This window comes from Centrocercus urophasianus, unplaced genomic scaffold, assembly GCF_019232065.1.
Source record: "Centrocercus urophasianus isolate 14NV4802_14NV808 unplaced genomic scaffold, USGS_Curo_1.0 seq_9, whole genome shotgun sequence".
In the NCBI taxonomy this organism is placed as follows: Eukaryota; Metazoa; Chordata; class Aves; order Galliformes; family Phasianidae; genus Centrocercus; species Centrocercus urophasianus.
This window is the reverse complement of record NW_024885532.1, coordinates 37,441,268-37,463,109: the sequence shown is the minus strand read 5'-3', so window position 1 is coordinate 37,463,109 and position 21,842 is coordinate 37,441,268. Positions and strand designations below refer to the sequence as shown.

At 40.5% G+C, this 21,842-nt stretch overlaps 1 protein-coding gene across 1 annotated transcript in view; it reads right to left on the bottom strand.

Moving 5' to 3' along the window:
• TRPC6 (transient receptor potential cation channel subfamily C member 6) overlaps positions 1-19,913 on the bottom strand; it is a 97,369-nt gene extending 77,456 nt beyond the window's left edge. Inside the window, exon 1 of the mRNA XM_042839311.1 lies at positions 19,771-19,913. Coding sequence (XP_042695245.1) covers positions 19,771-19,913 — 143 coding nt within the window. The remainder of the gene's footprint in view (positions 1-19,770) is intronic.
• Between the last annotated feature and the right edge of the window lie 1,929 nt (positions 19,914-21,842).

The following is a 21,842-nucleotide window of genomic DNA, read 5'->3' as shown; positions in this document are numbered from 1 at the left end:
AGGAGAGGAGAGGAGAGGAGAGGAGAGGAGAGGAGAGGAGAGGAGAGGAGAGGAGAGGAGAGGAGAGGAGAGGAGAGGAGAGGAGAGGAGAGGAGATCAATACTCCCTGCCAACTTGGTGTCATCTGCGAACTAAATGAGGGTGCACTCAATCCCCTCATCAAGATCCATAATAAAGATGTTAAATAGAAGTGGCACCAGTACTGAGCCCTGCGGGACACTGCTCGTGACTGGCAGCCAACTGGATTTAATTCCACTGACCACAACTCTTTGGGTCTGGCCATCCAGCCAGTGTTTCACCCAGCAGAGCATACGCCCATCCAAACCATGAGCAGCCAGCTTTTCCACAAGAATGTTGTGGGAGACAGTGTCAAAGGCTTTACTGAAGTCCAGGTAGACCACATCAACAGCCTTACCATAATCCACTAACCAGGTCATCTTTCATAGAACAAAATCAAGTTTGTCAAACAGGATCTACCATTCATGTTTTTTTCACTTAGATGTGAAACTAGGAAAAAAGATGTATTTACAGGAGCATAAAATTATTAAAATACCAGAATGGATTATTTTCATTTCTTCATCTGTATTTAAAGCATGTTGAGTATAAGAGCTTTGTGGTTTTCACTTAAGAATATAATTTAGCTCCATTAAAACACTTAAGATTAAATCACCTCCTCAAGTGTTTTCTGAATTGAATAGCTGTCTTAAACCCCAGATCAATGTTTCAAAAAATAAGTATATTGTAATACTCTCATGTTTTTAAATTACTAACAACCCTTTCACATTTTTCTAGTCATGCATGAAGCTATGTCTTCTCTGTAAGGAACCCCTGTGCAAAAAAGAGGCAGAAGCTGCTCTAGCCCTGCTGGTCTGAGTTCCAACCCAGGGTTTTTGTCTCCTCTGGCTAGCACCTGTGACAAGGCAGAAAACAGCCAAGACAGATGGCCAACTGTGGTACTCTCTGTTTTTAACATTTATGTTATTAAACATACTGTTGCTTTTGTCAAACTGGATTTTGTAGCATTCTGCGGGATTGCATCTTCATTACTGTAGCACAGTACATTTGCCTTAAAAATTTCACATGCCGCACCCCTTATACTTCAGCTGTCAATCTCATCAGCGTATGTTTATTTCCCACTCCCTGTGAGGAGCTGCAGGCTGCCATGAGGCCTCCCCTCACACTCTAGGCTGAACAAACCAAGGGGCCTCAGCCATTCCTCACACACCTGGTCCTCTAGACTCTTCAGCATCTTTGTAGCCTTCCTTTGGATGCTGATAGCTTTATGTACTTATACTGTGAGCCCAAACTTGCACGCAGTGCTCAACAATCCTGCCTGACAATCCCTTCCCTTGCCTGGCCAGCAACGCTAGAAAGTCTTGTTCCCTTTCCAGATAGCGGACATAAGCTGAAGCAGTAAATATTTGTGTATTCAGTTCTGTTTGAAAACACCGTACTCTGACTCAACTGCTCTGTTGATGTTTGCAATTGTTTTCCAGATGCTGGAGCATGGCACTTAGCCGTACCATAACAAATGCTGTAACATTCAAAATCTGTAATTCTCCTCAATTAGATTATGTGTCAGGGAGGGAAAAGCACCTCCCAATTTTTATCCCACCGTCCACATCTATGTAAAAGTAGAAAAATCTAGACCCAGACCTCTCTGGCAGATAAGAAGGGAAATTACACTATGTTGACAGAAGAACTCAAGCACTGGCTGGTGATGCCAAGAGGACTGCTGAGCTTTCACTGCCTTTGTTGCCTAATGAAACTGAGTAATTCCTTTTAATTCCATTTATTCCATGCATTTTCAGAACAGGGGGAGGGAAGGGGATGGGAATGTCTTTGAGCATGTATGCAAATATGAGTTTATATGTATTTATAAATGAAAGGAAAACAAACACATCACAAGAGTATAGTGTAATGAGTTCATACCAGTTTTTGAATGTGTCTAAACCCAACCGTTGCACAGCTCAGTAAGTGCATGGGAAGATAAGAGCACAGGGTTAAACACAGGTACAGAATTCAGACAATCACAAGATTGTCTTGTTTTCCTTTTTCCTGTCTCCTAAAGATGTGAATCACTTCTGGAATGAATCAGAGCAAATTTTCACCACTACTTTAAACAGAGTTGTGTAGTCCCAGGCAATGGGGTATGATATCAGCAAAAAGGTCAAAGAACCAGAAAAACTGTCTCCAAGGGAAAAGCTAGAGAGAATTACAAAAAGGATGGTAAGACTAACATAAAATACCCTAAAAAGAGAAGCCCGTGAGAGGAAAAACATGACAAGTCCAGTATTTTTACTTGCTCCTTCCTGTCCTCCCTCCTTGGTCAGAGACAGGCTGCGAAAGGTAAGCAAACTAAAGCAGATACTTTCATCTTATTTTTTGTAAAACTATTAATATCAGCTATTAGTATCTTTTTATTGCTTTTCCCAGTCTGGACATGTTTTAAGGAAAGTATGCATAAAAGTTAGGGTCTGTGGTATAATAATCCTCACATTCTACAGCACAGAACTGACAATAAAACAAAATGGCAAAGTATGAATTACAAACGTGTGACAGTGCACTCCTTGTCCCCCCACCCAGCCTGGTCACTATGCCCAAGACCTAGTACATACAGTGAGGTGCAAAAGACCTTGTCCTTGGGACTGATAACAGTACAGGTTTCATGGAAGACATTTAATGATTACCATATTGTCTGAAACTGGGTGCTCAGAGAACTGATGACACCTAGTTCAATAGATCCAAACTAAGTTGTATGACTGTGAGTCAATCGTCTTTATAAACAGTAAGCAGCCTAAGAACCCCTTTGCAAGTCCTTCTTGCACACAGTTGGCTGCACACTAGAATCTCTCCTTAAGTAGGGACACCTCTAGAGGATAATTTACACCTACAAAGAGATTCACTTGGATTCACGTGGTGACTCCTTGCTGACAGAATGCTGACAAGTGATTTATTATTTTAAGCTATACCAACTTTGCTAAGGTTTGATCTTGGATTCATTACGCACCCCCCACCCTCCGCACAGCAAATAGTCAAGGATATCTGAGCATTTCAAATCTTGTTAAGTTGCTGTCATCATGTTCAAATTGCAATATTATATCTATTTTACATCAATAAATATCTTTCTGCCTTCATCTTCTTATGAGCGAGGCATGCATACTTTAGTCTCCATCCATAACAACAGGTAACATTATGTTGGCTACAGTGATCCCAGTTATTTCCACTTACAGTACCAATGAAGGTATTAGAGAAAACAAAGTGATGAACTGAATGAGCACTTCACTGCATGTGTGCCAGGAAGTATTCATTTTTATTATGCAAATATGACATGTAGTTAATTAAAGTAAGAAGCAAGGCAGCATATATTTAAAAAACAAAGTGATATCCAACAGAAAGAACAGAGAAATAGTCGGAAACTGAATTCCGTGAAAACAAAGATAGAACAATTATTTCTGTAGATGTTACCCATCATCTGCTGCAAAGTAGGTTGAAGAAACATTTTATTTTTTTGAAAAAAAAAAAAAAAAAAAGAGAGAATTCTACTATGAAAACAGTATAGTACAGCTTCAGGATAAAGATTTATTGTGAAATAAATCATTTCAATGCATGCTTACATAAGAAGCAAAAAATGTGGGGAAAAAAGGCAACGTATTTGATTTACTTATAATCATTGTAATTGCTGCTATTTAAAAAATTACTTTGTAATAGTAAGGAAATAATAATCATGTTTACTGTTCCCTTCTACATGTAAAGAATTTACTTGCTATCCTAACCTTTGTAAAAACAGAATTGGAAGCAAGTCATGCAAGAAATTCCAGTGTGTGGGAAGGTTGTTTGCCCTTCTCAGACCTGAAGTGTGATAAGGAAACCTAATTTGAGATATAAATGGTGTAAATTGATACCTTTAACAGTTCCTGTAACTTCGTAACAGCTGAATACTTTCTCAAGATCAGTGAAATTTAAAGAAGCTTCTGCTGAGCCAACTCAGTCAGCACTGGATTGAAATTTCTATTCTGCCTCAGTTGAAACAGGTCCTGCAACTCAGTCTTGGACATTCCAATCATGCACCCTACCACTGAATAATTCTCTAAGCTGAAAAAAGGTATATATAATGAATGTCCTAGAGAGGCATTTATTTGAATTTATTTGAATTGACACATTAACACACAGGTTTTGGAGAACTACCGCTGTAGCACAACAGCAAATACCCACTGCACATATTTCTCGCCCACTTCTTGTTTTCATCAAGAGAATTTCTATTTCTATTTTTGCAACATACTCTATACAACAATCATAGTATAATGAAAACCTTTTAGTTACATAGAAACATTAACCTTGATCACTTAACATGAACATGCAGAGAATTTGATTATTCAAACCAGAATAAGAGTTTAAATCGTTCATTTTGTATGTGAAATTCCATGTATAGTAGCAGAATTAAGACCTTAAGACGCCAGGTTTTTGGCATGGACAGATATTTGTTACGGTAAAACTAATCCAGCAGAAATGAGAATTAAAGTGGCCTTTTTCACAGAGCATTTGACTGAATTTTAGTGATGAAAGGAGATCACACTGTAGCTTCAGCCACCACCATCTCATTGGGGCTGGTCTCCCCAGGGAACCCTCGCCATGCACAAGCACAGATATGCTCTGAATTCTGCCGTATGCCCTGGGAGACAAGCCACACATGTGCTACAGGAGGCCTGAAACCTTCCACTCTACAATCTGCTATGGGGGAAGAAGCAAAAGCAATTAATATTGAACTGAGTAACTCATGATTTGCAGGTGGCTTCAACAAAGCAAAACCAAATATTTTTACTTCAGACATTTGAAACAATCTGATCAAAGAATAAATGGTGAACATTTCTGAGAAGAGATTTTTCTAGCGTATTTGGGGGGAGAAAAAAAGGGAATTTTTAACTTTATAACTAATCTAGTATGAAAGCAAATATGAAAATAATAACTTCTCAAGTGAACAGAAATCCCAGACTTACGCAGCTTTCACTTTTACACAGGACCTGGAAAAATGGAAAACAAGAAGTCATATATATTCTGTACTGGAAAAATGATTATTTTTTTTCTGTTTTGCCAAATCTACAAGGTGATAATCCCAAATGAGAAAAAAAAAAAAAAAAAGAATTTGCAGTGCTTTACTTGCAATTTTTGTTTACCTACAAATTTTTTCTTCCCATGATCCTTTTGCGAGTGGTAAACCTACTCTCTAGAGTAACAGTTAGTGTAGAAGAGTTGAGAACAGTAAGTCACTCCCTTGTAGAAGTTATCTCTTGAATATGAAAGAAGCCTACTCAATATATCATTTATCTAGATGCTGTGCACAAGAAATATCATGTAAATACTTTCCCCGTCCCTATTCTCCACTGTGCAAAGTTAAGTGCCTGGGCAAACTAAAGTTCCATGGTGAAGAAAATGCATCCTCTCAGCTGGCTTTGTTGCATTCTGAAATTTACCTTGAATTTTTAGAATTATGTTGACTGATGATTGTAGACAGGTTGTAATAAAAGTCACTCTTCTTATTTTCTATATCCCTCATTTTCTTCATACCTTCAAATTCCACCATTTTTTGCACCCTTTTTTCCTTTTTTTTTTTTTTTTTTTTTGTAATGTAATTAGTAGTCATTAGTAGAGCAATACAAACTCAGGACCAGATCCAGACACTCCACAGCACACCTCAGAGTAAGTCATTGCTACGTTCCTTACAACTCAGGAGGCAGCAGCCTGCTGCTGAGCCAGCCTGAGCGCTCGAGGTGAAGGATACGCAGGACTAGGGGAAATGGATCCAAGTTGAAGGAGGGAAGATTTAGGTTGGATGTGAGGGGGAAGTTCTTTACAAGGAGAGTGGTTAGGCCCTGGAATGGCTGCCCAGGGAGGTTGTGGATGCCCCGTCCTTGGACGTGTTCAAGGCCAGGTTGGACGGGGTCCTGGGCAACCTGATCTGAATGTGTGTGTTTGGTGGCCCTGCTAGGCAGGGGGGTTGGAACTACATGATCCTTGAGGTCCCTTCCAACCCGGGTGATTCTGTGATCTGTGATTCTGTGAATATTCAGATATATTCCGAGCTCCAAATCTTGCACCATTTTTCTTAAGAGGAAAGGCAGCCAACCACATTGTGCTGCTGTCCCAGGGCTATCTGGCCAGAAATTCCTACCTGGGACAATATTTCCCCTCTCCCAGTATAATACTGATATATTTAAAAAAGAATTATTCCCCTCCAAAAGGTATAAATATTTATAAGTTACTTCTCAACCAAAAAAGATAATTTGCTGCTGCATCTCTCATGCAATTCTGTCTCCCTAAAACTGCCTTCATGTCTGTAAGAGAGACATTTATCTCAGGTGCCTTTCAGCCTTGAGGATAAAATAGCATGCTTTCCTGCAATCTACAGTGGGCACCATGGCAGCATCCTTCCTTAAATTCCCAGGGCACCCACAAGCCACTTGAATTAAAAAAATATCTACTCATGTAAATTATTTCTGGATGGAGGACAATAATTTTGGATGAATTTTCAGATCACCATGACATTGAAAATTCAGATTTTCATTTTTTTCTTAGTCAATGTTCCTGTCTCCTGTGTAAACATTATGTGAATTTGTATAGTTTCTATTTTATCACCTAAAAAAATGGCAGAAAAAAATCCTCATTCCGACTGAGGAACATTCCCAAATTTACCCTGTGCGAGGCTGCACTCTGACTACAGAAGCATTAAATTAAATAAAGGTGATGTCAGTGAGCCATGAGTATAATTCAGAGGGGAGAATGTGATCTGACATCACAGAATGCTGGTAAACAGCCTTAATTGTAAGAAATTCTATTCTGAGACACTTATGTCACTACTACCATTTCTCCTTCATCCATGCTGACCAAGGGGAGAGTCAGGTGAAATTCTGCAAAATCTTCTCTGATGTTGATTGAATATGTTGTTATGTTTTAAAGTTCATCACATTTAAGACTTTTGTATATTGGAAGTTAATGAAAATGAAAGGTCAAGCTCTTAATTACTTGGCTCATATTTGAATTTAAAATTATAGGCAAAAGTACTGCTGTGAAAGAATAAAGCTATTAGTATCTGTTCTTCCTGCCTCTGTTCCCTAATGAAGTGCAGGCAATTAATATGAAAAATATCCCTTGTAATTCTTACTTCTTCCTCCAAAAATAAGTCAGTCTAAGTGTTCTATAGTTCAGTAGGCAAGAACAAGAAAATCCGTCCATATACATATATGTCAGTTTAGCCTCAGTCAAAGCATTATGTGCAGTTTTTTCACTGCATATGATTTATTTATCATTTCTGAAATCTACATCATCTTCCATATTTAAGTTATCATCCCTGAGCTACACTACAAAGCATACAAAAAGAAGATTAAATTCACAGATTCACATTCAGAGACAACAGAAACCAAGGATAATATTCTCCACACAGGCATACAAAACTCATCAAGTCAGCAGCAGTACATCTGCACATTGTGACTTACAGATGCTCCATTCATCAACAGTCATTCTACAACACTTTAGCCACCAGTGTGATTCACCCCATCCTGGCACAGACCCGAGGAGCCATCCTCTGGAAGGGCCTGTATCTTCCGTGCAGAGTGGAAGGAGCTCACACAATGAAGCTGGCTGCTCAGTCTCAGACAAACTCCTCAGCCTCTCCTACATCTGCTGCCTTTCTGTCACCCAAGCAGCAGTCTTAAACTAAGAGAAAATATCAGACTGCCACAGAGATGAAAGCAGGTACCAGCAGGATTTCCACATTCCAACAAACTCCATGTAGAAATCAAAAGAAAATGAAATGCTAGTGTTCCTGACATTGTTACTAACTGATGTAGGATTTGAAAACAAACCATAGATAAGTGTGGAATTTCTGTTAATTATATTATGTTTGATCCACAATATGCAATATGTAGAAACTAATCTAGAATTTCAAAACTCATGAAATCTGCTTCCAACAGAGGTAAAGCTCAGGAACACAAAGCAATCAGAATTTGTTCCCACATTATTAGCTCCAGGAGCGCTTGTAAGGTCCTGCACCTTCATATAAGCACATATATTGTTCTTGGGGCAATACCTGCACATGCACCAGCCCTCCAACATTCTCTTCAAGTTTCAATAAGAACAAAATCCAGATAGGCGCTGCACCGTATTTCCTATTGGTGAGCCCTCCTCTTCTTCATGTACATCCATGCAACTTCTGACCCTCTGAATGTACTGATGTTTGCATGCCAGTAGTAGGAGCCAAGTCCAGTGACAGGCACGTACACACAACAGTGCAGCCATCCCTGCACCAATGATTTCCCCATCAATTCCTGCAGGCAGGTCAGAAATCTTGCAGAAGCTGAACCTGGTTAATCTCCCTATAAGGTATTATCAAGTGCTCCCACTGAGAGATATGGAGATTTCTGCTGCTTTTCTGATGTGATGCAAAAATCAATAACACAGAAACCTCAGGTCATTAAAGATCCTCAGACAGTTTAGTAAGATCAGAGTCATTAGCTTTGCTGTCCCTTTAATCTTTGTACAAATTCTTTTTTCAGCTTCCCTTCCCCTCAAGACCTGTTTTTCAACTCTGTTGCTGATTTTAGGCTGGAAGTGGCTGCGGGGTAAGAAATCCCAGCATATATTTTATATATCAACCTGTTAGGTAAGAGCATTATTATTTTATCATACAAAGCAGTGCCAAAATTTCACTGTCACATCTATTTCTGTTTATCTATCATATGCTGCTAATGGATTACGTAACTTTCTGACCTAATCCTCTAAAACTCTTTTCTGAAGAAAAGCATAAACATTCACTTTTACTGCTTCGTACAGCAAGGAGTGTTCATTCTGAGACCCCAGCTTTTGTCTGCAGACCCTGGCTCAGTTATTGCAGTCTCTTTTGTTAGTAGCTCTCTCCAAAATGTTTTACGTAATGTAGACCTTTCCTTCGGACACTTAACATTTCTCTCCCAGTCTAATTTTCTTTGTTATGAGATGCCAGTCCAAGACCCTTGCTATTCTTCCTTCTTCCATCTTGCTGTACTTCCTTCATCTATCCTGGGCAATCAGTCTGTTACAGACTCTGACAGCTTTGCTGGCCTTCCTGTGCCTCAAAGCAGTAACATGGGCTGTGGACCAACTTCCCAATGGCTTTGATGTTGTGCAGTTTTTTAAGATTCTGAAGTGAGAATACTGAAGTGAGGCTATATAAAATGTCAGGGAAAATTTCATCCCATCTACCTAAAAATGAAAGTATACTAACTAACTCTCATTAGCATTACCATGCTTACATGCAATTTTTGTTAATGGCCACTGCATTCTTTAATTCAGGTTTTAATGCAGAGACACAAAGGAAAATTGCAAGGGGAAATAAGACTCCAAAGTTCACTCGAGAAAGCTAAGAAGACGGCAGTCTTCCCAAGCAGTTTTGATAAATTAATAGGAAATTTTGTTCTAAGAGATAGAAGAAAAGGAGGGGTACAGAGAGGAAGAGTAATTGCTGCCAACCAGCAGCATGCTTTTCACATCTGATCTGTCAGATAACTTAGTTGGAGCAGGACTTAAATGTCTCAGTGGAAATTTTAAAAGTTTTACTGCAAGTATCTTCAAATATCCTGCTGCACTAGAATTGATTTAATTTCACCTCCCTGGTACAAGTTGGTCCTATACAGAGCTAGAATACATCCTAGTCTATGTTAAGAATGCAAAAGAGAGGAAGTGGGCATGCAGTGAGAGATCGCAGAATCACTGAATGACTTGGGTTGGAACAGACCTCAAAGATTATCTAGTTACCACCCTCCTGCCACGGGAAGGGCTGCCACCTACCAGGTCAGACTGCCAGGGGCCCCTTCCAACCTGAGCTTGAATACCTCTGGGGATGAGGCACCCACAGTTTCTCTGGGCAGCCTGTGCCAGCAGCTCATCACCATCCATGAATGTATATATTTGCCCTCCATTTCAGAGCTAAAAAGAGGCTCAGGAATTCTTGGTGCACTGGATTTCCTTTAAATAAGTGCAACGAGTACACTGGATGTTTATGCAAATTTATAAAAATCTTATCTCCTTCATTGTGCCTGTCATAAAATTTCCACAAATTTAAATTACAATTTCAAAGTCTTTTTCTATTTAATACATTTGGTTAATATAGTTAATTACTGCAATTAACTACAGATCAATGAATCTAGCAGGAAAAAAGAATAAAAATGTATCTTCAACTCATGTGTGTCTTCAGTTCCAACCAATCTCACAAGTACAGATAACCAACGACAAAATCATGGTACTTATGACATTTCATTAATAAACTTAAGAAAATACTCTGAAACTGAAAGCAATTTTAAATTAGCTTAAGGAAATAATGCTTAAAAACAAAAATCAGTAGAGCAGAACTAAACTAATACAGAAAATCAACTATGGCATTGCTAAATGGAAGGGAAAACTCATTTGTGGTCTTTGAACAAGAAAAACATCTGGTTAAGAACAACTTCCATTGTGAACAAGGTTCATTGTGCTGTTGGAAATGATTATCAACATGAAAAGAACAGTACAATGGATCTGATCCTATATAAATCACTAAACATGATTAGAAATTCATGGAATTTGACCGTAAATATTGGCACATGAATTGCCACTACTGCAAATGGTTAAGAAAAAAAATGCAATCCACTGTTTATGATTGGCACTAGGTTCTACACCTGATAGGGTTTGGGAGTTAGAACTGCTCTTGCTGGCTCTCAGAGCTGCTTGTATTGCTATACGTGGGACAGATGCTAACAGGTCAGACAGTCAGGCACCTTCCCCACTGCAAAATCAGAGGTGTGAAGGGCTCAGGGGGGAACCAGAAGGCAGGGCACCTTCCCACCTTGTGATGAGCAGAGGAAAGATTTTGCAGAGTTTCAGCAGCACAGACTTCCTGAGCTTTGTGATGCCAGGTTCCAAAGCATCCTTCTACAAACTGCACCTCTGTTAAAATTATTGTCTGGTTTCACAGAATCACACAGAACCACAGACTTACAGGCATAGGAAGGGACCTCTAGACATCATCAAGTCCAATCTCGGGTTCTCTACAGCAGGTCATATGGGAAAGTATCGAGATGGGTTTTGAACATTTCCAGAGAAGGAGGCTCTACAACCTCATTCACATGCGCACATGGCTATTACCACTGTTACTTGATCCTGCAATAGGATGGGTGCTGCAGAAGTGTTAATAATTGACACGGTCATGATTTAAAATGCTGTTGCCCTAAGAATCTCACCCAGCTGCCAAGTGCCCAGCATTTGGCATTCTGACAGCTGGACTGCATGCACTGTGTCTGTAACAGGCAAAGCAGCCTTACAAGAAGTGCTGAGCAATGAGTTGCTACCACTTGGCAAGCAGATGTGTACAGAGGGTAGGTCTAACAAAGCTGAGCAATCTGATGCAGCTACCTGTTCTAAAAAAGGAGAGAAAAATCACGTATAGAACATGTGCAATATGTATGCCACAAACAAAAATCTTACAGAAGAGAAAGAACATAAATCACTTCTTAAAGATGTGAGAATCTTCCATTCTGAAAGACTTCTAAGGCAGTCAGCTATAATAGCCAGAATGTGGTGAAATCCAGCATGGGCCTAGAGGAAATCAGCCATCAGAGCCACTGAACTTCCATGTGAAGTAGCACCAAAAGGAGACGAGAGGCAACAGATCAGCACTGCAGTCCAGATTGTCAGCTAGCTGCGCACAGGCCTACTTGCTAGTTATGCTGACCACAATATGAAAAAAAAAATTAAAAAAATTAAAGAGGAGTCAAGATGTCTGTGGCTGCTGGTAGCCTTTTTAATGCCTCCTTGCTCCCAGCTGTGAGTTGAAAAGTCTGCTTGCATGACCATGGCTAAAGCAAGGATCCTCTTTTTTAAAGGAACGACCAAAAGCCTGATCAGGAAGTCTCCCATGCAGCTCAGAGGTTGTAGAGTAGTGTAAATCTGTTCTAGCAGCTGATTCTCAACATAAGCCTGCTAAACATTTGGGCTACCCAGCAAAACTCCTACTACCTTCAGTGAGATCAGGGCTTAAATGAATACTTGATGTCATTTTAAGAGAGGCACTGCTTTATTCAAAATTTAGTACCAAAGCAGCAGACGAGTTTCATAATAATTTCTCAGTCTGAATATTCTTTGAAACTAACAATGCTGCATCATCAAACTTTGCAATCAGTATTCTGTCTTGTTGGTCTTTTTTTCCATGCAATCTGCATACAGCATTATCCTTTGGCTCATCATCCTTCCTTCCACCTGCACAAGAAAGGCCAACATAACAAATTATTTTAAAACTCCAGTTCTTTCATTTTTTCACTAAGGCAAACATTGACATCAAAACCATAACTTAATTTCAAAGGGCAAAAAAGAATAACTCAGGCCACATTCTTCTTAGCTGGCTACGGACAAGCTCAGGTTGGTTCTGGTTTAATAAATTTCATTATGTGTTGATGTTAACAGTGGCATGTTAACTAATGGCATGACTGAAGGAATGTTTGAACAAAGAGGCAGATATCACATCTACTCACTGATTCACAACTACTGTTATTATTACTATTTGTCACTTGTATTTCATGACTACAATCCCACGTTAAAAGAAAGCAGGCCATCAACAGGAAAGGTTTCACCCCGCAAATCCACATCCACAACACTGTTGCTTTGTTCAAATTAGTTGATTTTTTATTTCTTTACCAAAATGAAGTTCCTGTGCTACAGAAAGCAAGCCACCCACACCAGCCCCACCCCTCCCCCCAGAACTTGGAGAATGCACCCAAGATGACAATTCTTGATGTGCATTGGTGTTCCACTTGCTTGTGGGTTTTGTACCCAACCTCACATCTCAAAAAGCTTATTTTTTTTTAATATTGACAAATGCCTATTTACATATATCACGTTGGTGAGATAAGAAAGCTGTGCTGTCACTTTTAAGAAACTGGTACCAAAAAAGCGTAGTTGTGGAGAAATGGATACAGAAAATAAACCCCAATTTGCATTATTTATCTTCACATCATATTCCATGACTTCTATTTTGCTAAAAATAATTTGACTGTGAATTTAAATTGTCACTGCTTAGCAAATAATTATTCTACTGCAAGATAAAACCTTAAATCTATCCCACAGAACACTGAATGCAATTTAATTATCACTAAGCTTTTTGTTCACATTTCAGTATCAAAACTACCACTTAAATGCATCTTATCAAGCCAAATGCTTTAAGCCTCCTGTTGAACAGATGTCATGCACATGTCTACACTCACGAGTATGTCTGTATGCAAACATGTATACAAGTCTAATGTTATGCACTTTCAAATTCCAGCCCTTTGCTAAGTCACTGCCACATACTGTGCCAGTTTGATGTAAGAAACCATAGAAAGTGATGAATATAGTTTAACTGCCAAAATTTTCTTTTGCCCATGTTTGCTGAACTCAAACATCTCAACTTGGCTTGATGTGGTAGACTCACCATGCAAATTTGCTGGTACTTGGGGATACTGATCACTTGCAGGAGCCAGTTTCTATAACCCACAGCTCCTGCAGTGGCAAATGCTGCTGGAGGATGTTACACAAAGAGGACACTTGTTACTAGTGTTGGCAACGAAAATGTGTTGTACACATCATACATGTTATTTTACCACTATTCCACCTTCCTCACACAAATCCAATGAGTGACTTGGAGGAAATGAATTAAATGGATGAAATGGAAAGTCTCCAATTTCATAAAATTAGTTCCCATGGGGAGGTAACTATTACTTTTTCAGTAACTTCATCATAGTGACCCACAAACCTACCTTTTTCTTTCTGATGAGTATCAGAGAATCACAGAATTGTTTGAGGTGGAAGGGGCCTTTAGAGATCATCTAGCCCAACTCCTCTGCAATAAACAGGGGACTAATAATGTACTGTAAAAACAAAACAACAGAGACTATTACGAACTAGCGGTGTTCTTTCTTAAACTAATTTCAGCTGATCACAAGCAAGGTGTTTAGTTCAAGTATTTTGTCCCTTGTTTCAAGTTTATCTTCCCATTTGTACTTGTGGTAGGTACCCCACAAGAGCACTACTTGATATAGCAAATTTCAGCTACAAAATGCTATTTTTCTAACAGTCATCACCATTAGGCATTACATCATCACCATGATACAAGCCAGTAAACAGCACTGCCATAAACCCATCATTTAAGCACTCGAGCGAGGCAGAAATAATTGCATGTGTGAATCTGCCATACAACAACAGCATCCTGCTCCAAACAGGTCAGTCAGGTGCTCGGAGCCCCCTTCAGCCTGACCTTTAGTGTTTCCAGGGACAGAGCATCCAATCCATGGATCATAATGTTCCTAGACTCCTCACCAAAGAAGCCAAAAGCAGACCTCAGAAAGTCTGTGAAAGGTTTCTGATGTTCACAGAAGTGTTCAATGAGTGCTGGGTATGTAGCTCTAAGGTTGTTGTGAGGCTACAGCTTTCTTGCTCCCGGATTCAGTTCAATAAATGGAGTTGGATCTCACTGAAATGCAAGATGCTTGATTCATGAATTATTTATTCATTTATTTACAATCTGATTTGGATCAGAGGAGTTGATGATTCACAGGAATACACTGAACTGTCACAGATTTTTGGGCAACCACCCAGCAAGACCCACAAGGGACGAGACCCATATAGGACTTCTACAAACAGAACCCCAGGAAATGGCCTTGGTTACAGGTCATGGTGCAGGAATGCAGTTATACAACGCTTATACAAATCTGAAAGTAGTTCTTTTCCTTTTACATTGCTGAAGAGAGGTGTGCAAACCAGAGATTGGTGATCTTACTCATCAAATTGGCATTCTGAATAACCCTGCAGAAGTATTACTACAGGTCATGCAAAACTGATGAAGAAGTCTTGTCACGGTCATTGCTCTGGCACTGCAGTTGATGGAAGGAAATTCACTGCTACATTAGTGATCATACACCATGAATATGCAACTAGCAACTAAACCCAACAAATACTTAAGTCTTCACCAAAAAATGAACACGTGCCTCAGCTCACCTTTGAGAAGCAATTCTCAGGCCTTGTACCAGTTTTCAGCATAAGCTTACTGTATTTCTAGCAGCTTGAAAGCATAGAACAACCCCAAGAGAAACCTCCATCTATGAAATAAAGTGCTCTAGGGACATACTTGAAGAGAGTATTTTGAAGACAACCAACCTGCTCCCCATCCCTGGCCAGCTTTGTTCGCTTTATGGATTAAGCTGCATGGTTAAGCTACAGCATTACCCACTATCAACAGATCCGTATCTTCATACTGTCAATGAAACTATTGAAAGAGATTTTGAAAGGATGTAGGATCTCAGCAAAGGGACTAGTTCTGAAACACAGCTGCCACACTGCACCCTGCTCCCCAAAGAGATTATGTCTAATGAAGAGTCTGGAAGATAATTTTACAGGTCATTTCAAGTAAGAGAGTTGAGGCTGCAGACAAAAATGATGCTATCATTTTTGTCAACAGCAGAAATCCTCATACTGCAGGCAGAAAAGAAATTACGTAGTGTATTATTTAACGGAGGAAGTGGTTTAGAGCATACACTGGCCTTAATAATGTCAAGAAACATTTGATTTTAAAACCACTATTTATAAGCTGAGAAATAATCTGCACCTCAAGGCAGTTATGAATATCAGAATCTTTTTCTTCCCTACTTTCATTCAATAATTTGTGTGCCTTGTTTAATTTACAACCAACATTTTAATGCCTAATTGTGCTTCTTCACATGTATGAGAAAATATATTTCTCTTCACAACACAAAATATTTCAAAATATATATAAGTAATACAATCAGATGTCTGAGTGCATGAGTGCATTCTGACTACCTTTGTATGCCAGCAATTTATTCTTCAATACCACGTTTCCAGAAGGAAAGTTGACACAAATACTGTCAATTTTCAAATTCCGCTGCATATCAGTGCTCAGAGTTGGGCTAAGAGCTGAAAATGCACTTGCCATCATTTTTTCAAGTACAAAACTGGGTTTTTTTACCCATGAACTATTTGCAAAACAGGGAGAATTTATGCACATTTTTGTACTTCAGCAGGTGATCTTCTGACTTACATGTGGTAATGCATTTTTCAACAATTGGAGAGCAGGTTTAATAACTAGATGGAAGAAGTCTACTAGAAAGAGTGTTTCCTTACATAACATTTTTAATACACAATTATTACATTCCTAAGAAAGTAACATTACATTTTGGAAATCATTCTGCAAATTGCCTGAGAAGTGTCTTTCCTAGCAAGGTTCTGAAAAGCATGATATTTCAACACAAATTCCCACTAGACCCTCTTGCTGAAGTCTTGTACACAGGAAAGTAGTACCTAACCCAGACATGGTAAAGCTGTTCTTTGGAAAGGGTGGTGCTGATCCTATTCATTCAATACGACCTATGATGTTATGTAAAAGTACAGAAAGTCAGAGAAAGCCTCAAATATGTAAGTAATTCTGTCAGGTCTCTTGCTACTCACAGAGTCAGTTAACAGTGACAGGACAGTGTTTCAAATATTTTTCCAATTTACATGCAATTTAGTGATTAAGCATTACATTAATAATCATTTACTACTAAGTATTTAAGTATACATACACACAAATACGTGAAAGTATTTACACTGTCTCAATCTAAATGTAAACAAAAACAATAAATCTATGCTGTTGAACTCACTGATACACCACCATGCCAATCAGGCTGATCACAGGCAATTATTCCTATTTTAATATAACTATAAAATTAATGAACCATCTAAAAAATCTTCTCAAACAACAAAAAAAAAAAGGCAAACTTGATGTTTTATTAAACAGTCATTTCCTTTTACAAAAGGAGTGTATATGAAGGCTCAGGAGTAACATCACTGAACTAAAGTGGTAGTAATTGATGGATTAGGGCTTTAGCAGCACATACAAGAAATAGTTCTCTTAAAATATTAATTTTAAAATCCAGAAACTACATGATTCAAGGCAGTGTCAAAGAGATGCATGAAAAACATGTTCTAGAAACAACACATGCAGTTAAGTCAGCATAAGCACTAAATGACTATGCATGAAGCTCCTCCTTGGTATCAGCCCACAGTTTAAGTAGGAGCCACCTCATGCCATGTTACACCACTACGTGTGTTACCCTCTCATAACAATGGAGAGGAGGCACACTGCAGATCTTCTGGACCTCAGCTGTACTCTGCATTCCTGTTCTGCATTAATCACCATCATACAAGATGTTCCTTGGGCATTTTTACATGTGCAAATGATGCCCATCATTTTCCAGTTAGTTTAAAAAAAATATCCATAGCAATTGGATGCACCAAGAAATAATGGAAGTGAAATGCAAGCAGCTTTAGTTAAAACATTTTAAAACACCAGCTGGTGTAATCTGAAGGGTTATTTTCATGTGCTCGCTTTTAAGCATAGACATAATATCCACGTTCAGGTGACATACAGCTCTGTCTCAATGGACAGACTACACCAAACCTAACCCAATGACCACCAAAGATTCCTACAAGCATTTTCACAGAAAAAGCTGGCACCTCACAGCATGATCAGTTCCTAGGCCACCACAGGTCTGGAGAAGTAGCTAAAGAATAAACACCAATCACCTATGTACGGCCAGACTTAATAGGATATGCACATTGAGCCCAGTTAAACTCACAGCAAGTGAAGCACTGATTTTACGTACCCTATTTGTCTGGGTAATACAGTCTTTTCATTGGTAGTACATTCAGGATCTCCAGAGACCTTATGATTCTATGGATATAAGGTAGGGTCATATAATATACTTTACCATAACAACATCATGAAATACCAGTCATTTGAAAAATGAAGCAAAAAAAGGAAGCAAAAAGAAGTATTCTTATTGCACGCAGATCACAAAGGTTATAAATCGTACATCCTAAACACAGTCCATCTGATCTTGTTCTCAGCCATGTGAAGGCCACTGGTAAAACTAATTGGTTTTGGTTCTGGCTCAACACAGAGATATGCAGAAAGTATTTAATCATGACGGGGAAGGGGGGGAGAAGAAGAAAAGAAAAAAAAAGAGAAAAAAGAAAAAAAAAAAAAATAGGAAAAACTTAGAATATCCGAAGTTGAAAGGGACCCCCAAGGATCATCGAGTCCAACTCAGTACAGGTGGTTACTTTAGGCAGTATAAAATTCAGAACCTACACTTAGTAATTGCTATGTCCTACAGGAGCCCATAATCATTGTATTCATCCTTGACAGCCTAAGAAGTCCTCCTTGGTCCTGTGCAGACATTGTCTACAGCTGCCCTAAGTGTCTTCTTAGAAGATGAGAAGCCCACAAACCACAGCTTCCCCATGCTTACTGTGCAACTGAAAAACAAGAGTAGCAACATCAAGGTTCTCTCAAGGATTCTTCTTGGTAACAACTACAGATGAATTTGAAAGAGGCACAGTCCTCAAAGTTACATCCACCCTTAGATAAGGTAGCATCTGTTTGGTCTTAAAGACTGATGGAAACACTTCTGAGAGGGAGAAACATCAGGGTCCGAAACCTACCTGCAAAGCACAGTCAATCACTAAGACCTTGGCATGACATAACCTGAGACAGATGTATGCATTTAGTGCTACTGAAGCTCGACAGAGCAACTTGATTAGGACGTTGGCTTCCCTCAAAGCCATTCAGAGATGAGGAGAAGTGATCTCCACACCTGTGTGCTGGACCAAGAGCTGCTGGCATGGGCTGATACTGACGAAGTGAAAATGCCTGCAGCCCACACCTCTTGCAGATCTTGTTTTAAGACACTATTTAAAACATTTAAGCAAGATCGTGGAAACATAGAATCATAGCACTGCAGAATCATAGAATCATTTTAGTTGGAAGGGACCTTTAAAGGTCATTTAATCCAAGTCCCCCGCAATGAACAAGGACACCTACAGTTAGAGCAGGCTGCTGCCTGCCCTTCAACATCTCCAGGGATGGGACATCCACCGTATCTGTGGGCAACCCGTCCCAGTGCTTTACTACTCTTATCATAAAACATTTTTCCCCTTAAATTCTGTCTAAATCTCCCCTCTTTTAGTTTGGAACCATTTCCAGTTGTCCTATCACAATAGACCCTGCTGAAGATGTATCACAGCTGTACAACCATTCTGAATGAGTACACAGCCAAAGAACGCTTCAGAGCTGAAGTCCATCTAGTCAGACCCTGTACTAATTAATCACCATTCAGTTTTTCTCAGGAAACCACTCATCAGCTGCTTTCATATATTCTGATGTGGGGTTTAAGCCCGCTGTACAGTAACAGTCTATTATAGCTAATGACCACACAGATTTAGAGACACTTGGAGCAGCACAGCAGAGAACCCTCACTGTTGTTAACCGCGCGGTGCCGGGCACAGCGGCACCGGACAGCACGGAACCGGAGCGGCTCTGAACGTTGAACGCCAGCTGACCCGGATTTTAACAGCTGCCGTTGCCGAAACCTTCGTTATTTGTGTTCCATTTAGTCCTCACTGCGTATGCTCGTGCGCCTGACTTCACACGAGATCAGCTACCCAGCAAAACTTAGGAAGCCCCATCCCACGGGGCCGAACGACCGGGACAACACGCTCTAAGGAGACGAGGGCTTGGCGAACGCTGCCGCGATGCGGGAACACCGCTCCCAGAAGTTAACATTTCCGCGCTGTACCAGCCCCATCAAGCAGCGCTAATTGCGAACCAGAGCGGCGCGATCGCAGCCCGCTCGGCTCAGCGGCGGTCCCGCTCCCCCAGCCGCGACCCCCGGCACTCACACGGGGTAGAAGGCGTAGGGCGGCAGCGCGCTGTCCTCGCTCGGCTCGGCGTCCAGCAGCAGGTAGTCCTGGCTGTCGTTCCGCCGGGCGCCGGCCGCGGGGGAGCCGCCGTTCCGAGGGCCGTAGGGCTGCGTTTGGCTCATGGTGTCCCGCAGCTGTGCCCGGGGCCGCGGGCTCCCGCCGGCTCCCTCAGCGCTCGCGGGCTCCACCGCGCCGCCCTTCCCGCTCCTCACGGCTCCGCGTCCCCCGGCGGAGGGCGGGCGGTACGGAGGGCCCCGCCGAGACCGGCGAGGGGTTACTATGTCAACCGCTGCCCCGGGAGGCGGCGCGGGGGACGGAAAGTTTGCTGCGCGTCAGGCGGCCCGAGGGGAGGGGGCGGGGGGAGAGACGGTGGGTTCCTGGTGGAGGGAAAGAGAGAAGAACAGGGGAAAGGAAGGAAAAGGGGGGAGGAAGAAAAGGGGAAAGGAAGGAAAAGGGAGAGAGGAGTTCTGCTGTTACATGCCACTCGTCTTTACCCTCTTTCAGTTGTGTCTTTTTGATGTTCTGATTTTACTAATGAAAATTGTAAGAGCTGAAATATACTAAACAAAATTTTCTAAAAAAGGTAGTGAAGAAACAACGTTTGATCTGCAGGCACCTCTCAGTTATCAAACATGATAAGCTTACTATTTCGTTTGGTAATGTTTATAACACATAGTTAAAATGAGTGTATTCACATAAAACTTTTCCTTCGTTTCTGGCAGTGTTCTGATCTCACAACTATTGCTGCTATCTGTATTTGGGTGTCACACAGCCCTGTACTGCCTGAGAGCACGCACCTTCCCCTAATTTGGTGGAAGGCTGAGGAGCCAACCAGCACCATCCTTAACAAAACACACAGGCTGGCTGACGTTGTTCATGCTGCCTAACGTCCTCGTCAGATCGTGGGTTTGGTCACTGCCTGAGCCACCGACACTCATCACATCTGCTGAGCTGCAAGAGGGGTTGCAAAGAGAGCTCCAAAGCTAACTGTCATTACCATGGTCTTTATACCAGGTTCCAAAATACCTGCAGTTAAAGGTAATTCTGCAGTTGCTCAAAGTTTCTGAAGTTTTTTTCCTCATAGCTACTGTGCTCGAAGTCATGACCTAATGAGTTCTACAAATCTTCATTCCTTTGCCAAATATATTTCCTTCCCTTCCCTTCCCTTCCCTTCCCTTCCCTTCCCTTCCCTTCCCTTCCCCATAAGGAATACCTTAAGTAGAAAGTTTAAGCAATGTTACCATGTGTATTTTATAATCCTTATACTGATTCTTATTTCATATTACTGTAAAAAGAGATATCACAGAGGTATGGGTAGGCTCTGCAGTTGAGAATTATGCTGTTGATAGTACTTCAAATTTTTTTTCTCTAAGAAAATTGCTGGCCAGTAACAGAGTGCTTTTTGATGGGGGGATTCCAATGTGTTTCGTTGCTTTTCTTATCATAGCCTTTCATTTCAGAGCCTACTCAACCATTTTCTGTTTCCTTCTGCTGCTTCCTTCTAACTTCTGCTTACTGTTTCACTGCCCCTACGACTACTTCTCATCCTCCTCATGATACTTTTGCACCCCTATCAGCCTCCAGCTTATGTTTCTCATTTTTTCAGTTGGTCCCAAGATCCCAAGCTTTCCTCAGTCTTCATTCTCATTTCAGCCCTGCAAGCCCTGTTATCACCCAGGCACTCTTAGATCTTTCTATAGATCTTTCCCAAATTCTGAAGCCACACTTGTGAGTTGCACTAATGTCTTTCATGGTTTCTTTCAGATCATATCACCCCATGGAAGTGATGCAGTGTGCATTCTGCAGAACCAAAATTTGTAAGAAAATTAACCAACTTCAGCAGGGACCACTCCATCAATTTTTTATGGCTGCTTAGTGACAGTTAACCACAAACAGTTGCTGAATTTTTGATAGCTCAGCATTTTGAACTCTTCCAGCTGTTAGTCATCTCAGTACAAGCTTTATGATTATTTTAGATTAACAGCACCTGGACTATGCTTTTCTTTTCTTTTCTTTTCTTCTTTTTTTTTTTTTTTTTTTTTTTTTTTTTT